We start from the raw sequence: 12,500 nt of genomic DNA, 5'->3' as shown, positions 1-12,500 counted from the left end.
GTGTGGCCAGATATAACAAAATGCGTTATCCTCCCCTCTATCTCACACACGCATACAAAAACCACCGTTGCCATCTTGATTACTAAATTAAAAAGTAAATACACCTCGCCCTATTGTCAATAATACATATAAATACTTTATAACGATTAAAGATTTCAGGAATAGATTTGGCATAATATAACCAAGAACGTATATTATAAATTACCTTTCATGTGAGTGTCCATAGGGTTAATACCTTTACACTGGTAGGTCATCGATACGGCATTTGTTCCATTTGAAGTAGCACAGGTTTTCGTCTCGGTTACAGGACAGGATCGCGTTTGCATACGTTCTCCGTGACATGTCACATTAGTCGCGTTCTGACCTGCCCCAAGGGTGACGTTGCAAGACCGGAAACGGATATCTACGTCGCCTGATTGAATCCATGGTGACCAAGCTGTCCAAGTTGCGGTTGTCTCTGTTAATGAAAAGTAAAATACAAATATTAAATACACGTCAGTCAGACTTTCAATGGGATACCTTGATAGCAATGACAAAATATATATATTCTATTTTGATTCGTCAATTTGTTTTCATTTGCCTTCTATATTTTTTTGCATAGTAATAAAATATTTAGCTTAGTTTTCTTTGCAAGAAAATGGTCATTCCAGTTAGGAAGATTGTCACGATGGAAAAAACCACTGGATTACGTTTTTTTTTTCTAAAAATAAATCAAATAACATAAAGGGAGGCACTCATATTCTCACTTGAAAGGGAAACATATTTCGTCATTTTCTCTCCATCTCTATACTAATGAAATTATATTTCTTCGCATGTTCTTATGCATTTTTCGCCTGTTTTATTATTAACTAGCCTGGATGCCCGGCGTTGCCCGGCGTTGCCCGGCGTTGACCGGCGTTGCCCGGTTGTTGGGAGGTATGTACTGAGCAAAAAACAAAACAAAACAAAAAACAAAGCAAAAAAAGAAAAAAAGAAAACAAACAAAGTGGTAGTAGGCAGGCAGGCAGGCTCGAACCCGTACCGCAAAGGAGGAAAAGAACGCGAAAAAAGTGACGTGTTTGCTGTTGCGCCCATCGCCTAATCGGAAGTAACGTAAGTTTGAATTAAGGCTAGACAATCGAAAAGATGGGATGACTTTCGAAAATATCGGCGAAAAAAGCGACCCCTCCCTGTAGAAAAGTACCCAGATGAGTGCGAAGGAATAAATGTTTTTAGCCAATTTTTCGATATTTGTCGTCCAAAGGGTCGGGCTTCAAAAGGATATCGATATCGTGAAAATCCGTCACCTCTGTCGAAAGGAAAATGTAGAATTGGTCCCGGTGACAACTGGTAGCAATGTTAAGACTAAATATTTAGAGAGAAAAATAGGAACTCCTTCCTCTGAAGATGTTGCAATTGTGATGGTGTTGTGATGGTGAGGATGCAATGCAGCATTTTATTATAACGACAGAATGTGTCTATAATAGTGTTCAAAAAAAAAAAAAGCAAAACTGACGTAAACAAATTATTAGCTGATTTTTAAATAATAAATTTTGTATATTTATATCTTAAACTCATTGTTTTCTGCGATAAGTAAACCTCCAAATATTGGAACATTTCTTAAACAGACTGAAATCGACGCCGTTTAATGAACTCATTCGATAGGGGCGTCGGGGGTCTCGTATGTTATTGTTGTGTTTTTTTTTTCGGGCGCCTTTGTTATTAGAATCAGAATCGGGAATCGTATCGGAATCGGAAATTTAGAACGGAATCGATAACTGTATCGGAATCGGGAAAAATTTTGGAATCATCCCATCACTAACTTTTATATTCGGTTATATTCTTATATGCTAACACTGGGGGGGGGGGGACTGAAACAATTGTATGCAAAGTTGTTACCAATAAAAACATTTTTTTCCCGAAAATGAGTAAATACTTGTGTATATATCCCTATTAACATATCTTTAAAGATATTATTTATTGCTCTATTATATTTAAAGATATTATTTATAGCTCTATTATCGCACTATAGAGCTATCTATTCAAGTACTTCATTTATTTTATTCATCTATAATAACTGCCCCAAGTAGTTAAATTACATAAGCACGCACGCGCGCGCGCACACACACACACACACACACACACACACACACACACACACACACACACACACACATATATATTCCTGGCTAAAAGCAAAGCTCGTTGGAAATAAATAAATTGAATATGGTCATTGATTGTAGATATTTACAAGTATTTCTCCTAGTGACACGAGTGAAGTGGTGCTAGTTTAATCCCATTGAAAGGCTGTGATACAGCGAAAAATCGGTCAGTATATATATATATATATATATATATATATATATATATATATATATATATATATATATATATATATATATATATATATATTCTGGGACTTTCACGTGCATATCTAAGCTGACCTAATTATTAACGCTAACTTTCGCGCTTTTTGTCTGGGTCAGTTTGACCTTGCTTTTCAAATTTAAACTGTCACCGTTTTTCGTTTTTTTTTTAAGCCTTAATTTTTTTGATTCATCCAGCCTTGACAGACGTGTTTTAAATATTATCTCTGGTGCTTTTCTTTTAATGATTTGGAATTCATTCCATTTGCGCTTTTTTCCAAGGAACTCTGCCTTTTGGATGATTTTGGACCATTTGGAATTTACCCATTGGATTGAAATTTTAAATTCGACCGTTTTGGATTTTACCATTTTTGTATTTTTACCCGCTAATTCCTGCCCTCTGATGAGAAGGAGAGTATTTCTTCGAAACTCCGCGGATTAAGGACTATCCACTTATCTTGTGCTTCCTTTTTTAAAATTAAATATGTTTTTAACTCTTTTTCAAGATGTCTTTTAACATGTTTTATTAATCATTTGTTTATATATATATATATATATATATATATATATATATATATATATATATATATATATATATTTAAATAAGGGGGTGGTCACCAGCAATGTGTATTTTTTAACATTATTTTATTATTCCGTGTCTTGGGTTTTCATTGAGAATTATGTTTAGATCATTGTAATAATGTTTTTAAATCATTGAAATCGTTTTTAACGCGTTTCAGACGTTCTGTGAAGCGTCCTCTTCAGAAATTATTTTCAAAATGAGTTGGAGATGTAAAAATAGCATTTTCGTAGTTCATTTGAAATGTTTCCAAGAGGTGGAAACGTGTAAGTGTCTACTATTCATTGGAATGTTCAATTTTTATTACTGTTTTATTGGCTGTGGTCACTCCTGTGTTGTGTTTCTCTCTCTCTCGCTCTCTCTTTCTGCTTGTTTTTTTTTCCTTTACGGTAGGATGTGTGTGTGTGTGTTGTCCCGTAACTCGACAGGCAGCAAAATCCTACCCCTACTCTGTAGAGATCCATAGATGCCAGAAGACATTCTGCTTGAATAGCTTTCTTCCCTCAAGATGCTAGACTTTGGAATCCCCTCCCGTGCCCCTCCCTCCCGACTGTACTAACGTGTAGATGTTCAAGTGTAATGTAGACAGGTATCTTGCTGCTCAACTCCCTAGATATTATCTCTGCAAATTATGTCCCGAATAATAGCCCCTTACATACACGTTGCGCTGTGCTGTTTTTTTGGCGTGAAATAAAAAAAGCATTAAAAAAAGCAACAATAGACATATTACTGACTCGGTGATATTGTCTTTTGTCCATTGATAAAGTCTACTTCCTTAAAGTGCAGTAATTTGTATTATACGCTTCTCCTTTATAATCTTTATATATTAAAGAGCAATGGGGTAATAAATTTTCGATTTTCCTACGTCGGAAGATTATGAGTAGGAAGGAAAGGGGAAGGGAAAAGAGAGGGAAATATGAATTGAGGATTTCTTTCAGACAATCAGATTTCCGGATTGAACTGAATATCACAGCGATTAATTTATATACCCAATCGATTTCGTTAAAGAATACGTTTCATTATTTTTGGTTCATTTTTTAAAGATCATTTTTGTTTCTATTTTCCGTTCATTATTTTTTTTTTTAAATTCAATTTATTTTTGGATTTTTCTTTCTTTAATTAACTCAGTTCATTAAATCAGATTAAAAAAAAAATGTTTTCATTTTATATAAAATATTTATTTCCCGTTTCAAACATTTTTCACTCTCATCTCCTTAGCTTTTCTGTGTCGAGGGTTTATGTTTATTTTACCTAATTCATCTGCGCGCGCGCGCACACACACACACACACACACACACACACACACACACACACACACACACACACACACACACACTATATATATATATATATATATATTTTTTTTTTTTGCACCAATTCTTTATGGTTTCAATCTCAATCATTTCGCCAATCGCTCATTGCGAAAGAAAAAACAACATTGAATAAAACTAATGGTAAAAGAACTCTCTCAGAGATTAATTGGAAAAAAAAAGAAAAAGTAAATAAAAGACAAAAAAAAAAAAAAAAAAAAGAATTAAAAGCAGAAGAACACAAGAAAAAAAGAAAACTCTCCAAATCCTGACAACGGAAAATGTCGGACGAGTTCTTTTGATAACGGATAACGATTTAAAATTTAGGATCAAATCAAAGAAATACGGAATCTGAGACGCTGGCACGAAATACAAAAACAAAACACCCCCCCCCTAAAAAAACAAACAAAAAAAAACAAAAAAACAAAAACAAAAAAACAATAATAAAACAAACCACTAAGTAGTATATATATATACGGAACAAGAGCACGCTACCCCCGTGAAGTAAATAAAGGGTTCGGCTCGAAATTCCGTCCAAATTCCCGAGTTCAACAGAAACATTCCCGAGTCCGACAAGATACACTTGAAGAAGGCTGGAGGTTACATCGATCAAAAAGTTGTGAAAATCACGCTCAAGATGAGAATTTTAGAACTACACTTTTTCATCCTTGAATTAAAACGAGTGAACTCCAAATTAAAAGTATTGAACTTTGAATTAAAATAAATTCATTTGAAACTAAAACAATAATAAAAAAAAATAAATTGAAACAAGATAGTTGACATCAATCTGCTTAATTGATAAATCTGTCAGCCATATTGGCTTGTAGTTGAAATTTTCTTAGTTTGCTGAGAGCATCCATTGTTAAGTAATGGTTAGTTGTTTTACGACACACCACCCTTTTCGGGTTATTTAATACCGAATCCAATAAATTTAGAAAAAAGGTCTTTATGCTTCAAGTTTTTTTTATATCTTCAAATATTTATTCATGGAGTTTGTTTTATAGAAAATTTCGGGTTATTTAATGTAAAAAATCCAGCAATTTTAGAAAAACGTTTTATTCTTTAAGTTCTTTATATCTTCAAACATTTATTCGTAGTGTTTGGTTTGATTGTTTTATTTGGCATCAAATACAACCATTTTCGCTTATTTAATGCCGAATGCGATGATAGTGGTAAAAAAATGTATGCTTCAAGTTCTTTATACGTTCAAATATTTATTCGTGTTGTTTGATTTGGTTAGTTTGCAGAAGAGAATTTGTTTTGGCTTTGCACAACATGATTGAGTTTTGCAAAGAGAAAGGAAACATATATATATATTAGTGATGGGACGTTTCCAATATTTTTCCTGATTCCAACCCAATTGCCAATTCTATACGACATTCCCGATTACGATACAATTACCGATTCCGATTCTTGATAAATCTCTAAAAAAGTTCCGATTTTCCCGATTCCAATTAATCGTCCAAACACTAATATATAATATATATATATATATATATATATATATATATATATATATATATATATATATATATATATATATATATATATATATGTATGTATATATATATATACAGTGATGATCATATTTATTGGCACGGTAAAATAAAAATTAAATTTTGTCTAATAAATTCTAAAAAAGGGATTAAATTAAAGAAAATAACAAAGTATATTATGTATTTTTAACTGGCCTTTCCGATGCAGCAATCGGATTTTAGAAAAAATAAATAACAAAGGAACAACAAACATAATTGCAAAAAACCCTTGTTCAAAATTATTGGCACGGCTTTGTTTTTCTTTTAGTATCAGTATAATATCAATCAATTTCCGGTTTACGTGCTTTCTGAACTTTTTTATAGCCATATTATGCTTGTTTAACGCTAATTCAGTGAATAATTTTTTTCAGATAATTTTTAGATAGCGATTTATTTAAACTATTATAAGTGACTAAATTATAATTTTCAATCGCCATGGTTAAAACTAAGGAACACAGCGAAGACGTCAGGAAGCTTGTTGTAGCATGCCATACCAATGGGGAGGGCTATGATAAGATTTCAAAGAAGCTAAACCTTCCCAAATCCACTGTTAGAGCCATAATAAACAAGTTCAAATCGCAAGGCCACGTTATGAGTTTAGAGGGTAGAGGGAGAAAAAGGATTCTTTCCCCAAGAGATGAACGGAAAATTGTTCGACAAGTAAAACAAAACCCAAGGATCTCTGTTGGGGAGATTGTTGATGAACAGAGCACCTCTGGAGTGAATGTATCTCGACATACAGTTGGTAGAGTTTTGAAGAGAGCTGGTTTAAAAGCATGTCGTCCGAGAAAGACTCCCTTATTGAAGCCTATGCACCTGAAAGCAAGGCTAGCCTTTGCAAAACGTCATATTGATAAAGATGTTGCATTCTGGAAACGTGTTCTATGGACTGACGAAACGAAAATAGAGTTATTTGGCCATAATAAAGTGTCTTATATTTACAGAAAATCTGGCGAAGCTTTCCTGCCTAAGAACACCATACCCACAGTGAAGCACGGTGGAGGCAGTTTGATGTTTTGGGGATCCTTTGCTGCCTCTGGACCAGGGCGACTTGTTAAGGTCACAGGTAGCATAAAAAAGGAAGATTATGTTAAAATATTGGATGAAAACCTGAAAGACTCTGCTAAAGAGCTCTCACTTGGTCGTCGTTGGTGGTTCATGCAAGATAATGACCCAAAGCGTTCGGCTAAACTGACTAAGAAATGGCTTGAGGACAATCATATTAATGTTTTGGAGTGGCTATCACAAAGCCCAGACTTTAATCCAATTGAAAATTTATGGAGAACATTAAAATTAAGGGTAATGCAAAGGAAGCCTAAGAATCTTATTCAATTGGAGGATTATTGTCAGGAAGAGTGGGCTAAAATTACTACTAAAGAGTGCAACAACTTGGTTGTAAACTATGAAAAGCGACTGCGGAAGGTAATCAAGGCCAAAGGCTATACAATTGATTATTAAATAAATCGTGCCAATAATTTTGAACAAGGGTTTTTTGCAATTATGTTTGTTGTTCCTTTGTTATCTATTTTTTCTAAAATCCGATTGCTGCATCGGAAAGGCCAGTTAAAAATACATAATATACTTTGTTATTTTCTTTAATTTAATCCCTTTTTTAGAATTTATTAGACAAAATTTAACTTTTATTTTACCGTGCCAATAAATATGATCATCACTGTATATATATATATATGTGTGTGTGTATGTGTGTGTGTGTATATAATTAATTTAATTTCTTCTTTTTCACTTTTTTATTTACTCTGTTTTCTATTTAAAGTAAATTTCATTTAACTTGTCATCAATTGTTTTTTCTCTTATTTGCTCCATCCATCCACATAGAGCTTTCTGTATCTTGGCTATTGTGTAAACACACACACACACACACACACACACACACACACACACACACACACACACACACACACACACACACATATCTGTACATAGCCATCAACACACAATAATGTTTCGCTGTATCACAGCTCATCAGTGCGGCTAGACTATCTTAAGCCAGATTTGAAACTCGACGATCTTGGCAACAGTGTCCGCTCATAATCGTTCCGCTATTCGACTGCTACCAAGATGGGCATGCGAATTAACAATGTTCAAACATATGTGTATATATATGTATGTATATATATATATATATAGGCCTGCAGTCGACGTGGAGAACCCCCTTCATAGAATCTTCGTTTGTGAAGTACAGCCAAGAAAAAAAAATATATATACATATATCTCGCTCTCTATCTATATATATATGTATCTATCTCTCGGATGTTATTGGTTATTGGAATGAAACTCATCAGTATATATATATATATATATATATATATATATATATATATATACTTTTTGTGTCAGGTCATGTCATATGCTACTGGTACCATGTAACCCAGTACTACCTGCCTCATGGTCGGGTCACCGGCGACTAAACTGGTTCCCCCACCAGACTTGTTTGGTGAGGAGGGCGGCTAGTCTCCCTGGAGGATTAAAAACAAGACCTCCCAAAGGGCGAATGAACTCTTTTTCTGGGTCAACAGCCAACTAGCACCGTGTATATTTGTGTGTGTGTATATGTGTATTGGGGTGGAGAGGGCTCCCGTAAGCCGTAGCGAAGGCAACCTTTCTAGGAGAAGCAAATCTCTGATTTAAAAAACCATAAAGCGGGAGACCAGTACCCGCATTAAGCTGGTCTGCAGTTTAATTTGTTGCTGGCTATCTTGCTCTTGCTTGTTGCTGGATCTCAACATTTTGAACCGAGAGAGAGACTTAGATGTCGTACAAAGCTAAGACTCTGTAACATCATCTTTGTATAGATACTCCCTTAGGCATTTGGGCTCATGGATTTTAAATGTCTGAGGGAGTGGCACTCGTCTGACAAGACGTTGCAATCATCATATATATATATGTGTGTGTGTATGTGTGTGTTAACGTGGTTTCTATTTTTTTTCAACTGGACACTTAAACCTTTCGTAACAGTTATGCGAAACGTTGAGATGAATTCTTAGGTTTTAGATCTCCTATTTTTGATTAAATTTCTCTCTTTTTCTATTTCTCTCTGTCACACACACACCTCTATCTATTTATCTATCTTCTTCTTCTATATCTTCTATCTATACTCCTATAAATTCGTTTCTCTTTTGTGTGTATTGATATTCATATTAAAAACTCTCTTTTCTATTTATTTAAAAAAAAAATACAATTTTCTTACATATGGGTCGTAGAATCGCATTCACTGGCAAAAGATCTAACTAATTTGCATATTCTTTTAAGCATTCATTTTGATTAATTCCCTATTAGTTTTTTCGGTTTTCTTATGGAATGATCATCTTTAGTTAACTATTACGTGTAATTATATTCATGCAGATACTCTACATGATTTATACTTGCATAATATTTGCGTAAAAAGTGTACAGTAAACACAAAATTGTTTCCATATATATTTATCTACACGTATATATTTTTGTTTTTCTATATCTATCTATATATCTATAAAAGTGAACGTATCTGTGTATCTATGTGTCTGTGTATCTGTGTACATTTCCCTACGCAATAACTATGTCAATTTCTACTCTACAGACTCGAAATTTGATATACAGGTTACTGAGATTTGGGAAAATCGATGTGATCGGGTTTTGGCCAGAAAGTTGGCGATTAAGGGGTCAAAGTGCAACGATTTGACCTTTGGGAACTCTACAAAACTCCTTCGACAATTTTGGGCCTACACACTTGAAATTTTAGATATAGGTTCCTTGAACATGGATCTAACTTAATAACTTTATTTGAGCCCAAAACAATAAATTTTAAGAGGTCATAATAGGGGTCAAAGTTAAAAAACAATTGACCTCTGTGGTCTCTTCCAAATTACTCAGACAATTTCTGGTCTAAATATTTGAAATTTTACATAAAGGGTATTCAGAGATAGGGCAAGCTTTTTCATCAGTTTGGGTCGAAAATTTTTAGTTACCAATATATAAATGTATGTATGTATGTCTGTTTGCATGTCTGCCTTAAACTTTCAATAGAGGGGACGGATTTTCTCAAGATCAGTATCGTTTCAAAGTTCGATCTTTCATACGACAAATATCGAAAAATTGGCTAAAAACATTAATATCTTCCCCTTCAACTAGGCACTTTTCTACAGGGGGGGGTCACTTTTTTCGCCGATATTTTTAAAAGTTATCCTCTGCTTTAGATTGTCTAGCCTTAATTTTAAAAAATGTCGCTTCCGGTTTAGCGGTGGTCGTAACAGCATAAACGTTAGGTTTTACCCCGTTCTTTTCCTCCTTTGCGGTACGGGTTCGAGCCTGCCTTCCTACTACCACTTTTTTTGTTGCTCAACATACACATCCAAACACCCGGGCAACGCCGGGTGCCCATGCTAGGATATCTATAAAAGTGAACGTGTCTGTGTGTCTGCCTGTCTGTCTGTGTGTCTGTGTACATTTTCCTTCGCAATAACTCCGTCAATTTTTAGTCTACAGACTCGAAATTTGATATAGAGGGTACTGAGATTTTGAAAAATCTATGCGATTGGTTTCCGGCCAGAAATTTAGTATTTAAGGGGTCAAAGTTCAACGATTTGATTTTTGGGAACTCAATTTGGGGTCTAAATACTTGAAATCTTAGATAAAGGTTCATTGGACATGGATCTAACTTTATAACTTAATTTGAGCCCAAAACCATAATTTTTAAGGGGTTATAATAGGGGTACAAATTAAAAAAAAATTGACCGTTTTTTTTTGCTCAGCATACACCTTCAAACACCCGGGCAACGCCGGGCACCCATGCTAATATATCTATAAAAGTGAACGTGTTTGTATGTTTGTGTGTCTGTCTATGTACATTTACCTACACAATAACTCTGTCAATTTTCATTCTACAGACTCGAAATTTGATATACAGAGTACTGAGATTTGGGAAAATCGATCTGATTGATTTTCGGCCAGAAATTTAGCTGTTATGGGGTCAAAGTTCAACGATTTGACCTTTGAAAACTCTACCAAACTCCTCCGACAATTTTGGGTCTAAAAACTTGAAATTTTAGATATAGGTAACTTGGATATTGATCTAACTTAATAACTTGATTTGAGCCCAAAAGCAATAGATGTTAAGGGGTCATAATAGGGGTGAAAGTAAAAAAAAAATTGACCGCTTTTTTTTTGCTCAGCATACACCTCCTAACACCCGGGCAATGCCAGACTGAAATGCCAGCAATATATATATATATATATATATATATATATATATATATATATATATATATACACGGAACAAGAGCTTGCTAATGACGGCGTATTTTCTTCAGGCGAATCGATTTTATTTTACTATTTATTTCATTACCAACTTTTATTTAGCTATTCATACGGAAAACTGTTTGCTAGTTGACCAATCAGATTCTTTGTTATTCCCTTTCCTGTTTTACGCAGTCAATGTTTGTTAATCAGACAAGGATATATTTGACTTTTAATTCACCTCACTCTTTCTTTATTTTTGGAGAAAGGAAAGTCATCTTTTTGTGTATTAAAAGGTAACCCTGTTTAAATCTGGGTGTTCTTAGAAATGTCTGTTTATATTTTGCTTATCGCTCTACTCATGTATTAAGCACTATTGAAAATGGATACAGAAAATATATTTCTTTATTATATTTTACGTTAATGTATATAAATATATATATATGAAATTATATATACATATATATATAAATATATGTGCATATATATAAGTATATATATACATACATATATATATATATAAATATATACATATATATATAAATATATGCATATAAATATAAATATATATAAATATATATATAAATATAAACATATACAGAAATTATATATATAAATATATATTTATATATATATATTCATATATATATATTTATATAGATATATTTATTTGTATATATTATATATATATGTATATATATGTATATTTATGCATGTATATATGTATATATATGTGTATATGTATATATACTTATATATATATATGCATATATAATTTTATATATATATGTATATATAATTTCATATATATATTTATATATATGTGTGTATATGTATGTATGTATGTATGCATGCATGTATATATATGTATATATATATGTAAATATATATATGTATGCCTATATATATGCATATATATATATATATATATAAATATATATATATATATATATATATATATATATATATATATATATATATATGCTAGCATGGTGACCCAACGTTGCCAAGAATTGAATCATGATCAACGAATTTTTCACACTCCGATGAAATAGCCAATTTTTTAATCAAATCAATTGATTACCTGCTGTAGTTGGAGTGCATCGCCGTGCTCCGGGAAAAAACTCACATGCCTCTCGCTATGAATTATGTCACAATATATTGCAGTCTACATTGCACTGTAAAGAATCCACCGTGAATTTTATAAAATGTTTTATATATAATGGTTTGAATTAATGTTTAAAACGCAAAAGTCAAGTATCATACTCCAGTTGTGCTCTAAACAGAAATATTAATTTCGAATAACCTTGTGATATCAAAGACTTACTGTTGATTATATATGTTGACTATTTCGGCATGTGTGGTAAGAAAACTTCTCAAATGCTCCTGTGATGTTAGGCTGTGTAAGGTATTAACTTCGGTTCAATTCGCCGGATTATTTCGATTATCAATAATCATCGAAGACATTCCGATACAAAACCTATCTTAGAACACTGCAA

The 12,500-nt window shown here is 33.0% G+C and overlaps 1 protein-coding gene across 2 annotated transcripts in view; it reads right to left on the bottom strand.

Moving 5' to 3' along the window:
- LOC145265480 (uncharacterized) overlaps positions 1-12,500 on the bottom strand; it is a 676,373-nt gene that overhangs the window by 14,446 nt on the left and 649,427 nt on the right. For both annotated transcript variants that reach the window (XM_080121353.1, XM_080121354.1), the window contains one exon: positions 206-457. In XM_080121353.1, the coding sequence (XP_079977479.1) occupies positions 206-457 (252 nt within the window). The remainder of the gene's footprint in view (positions 1-205; positions 458-12,500) is intronic.

Source organism: Euprymna scolopes, chromosome 40 (assembly GCF_053919585.1).
Source record: "Euprymna scolopes isolate OS-2025 chromosome 40, ASM5391958v1, whole genome shotgun sequence".
In the NCBI taxonomy this organism is placed as follows: Eukaryota; Metazoa; Mollusca; class Cephalopoda; order Sepiida; family Sepiolidae; genus Euprymna; species Euprymna scolopes.
The sequence above is the reverse complement of the archived record's forward strand: the minus strand, read 5'-3'. Positions and strand labels throughout refer to the sequence as shown.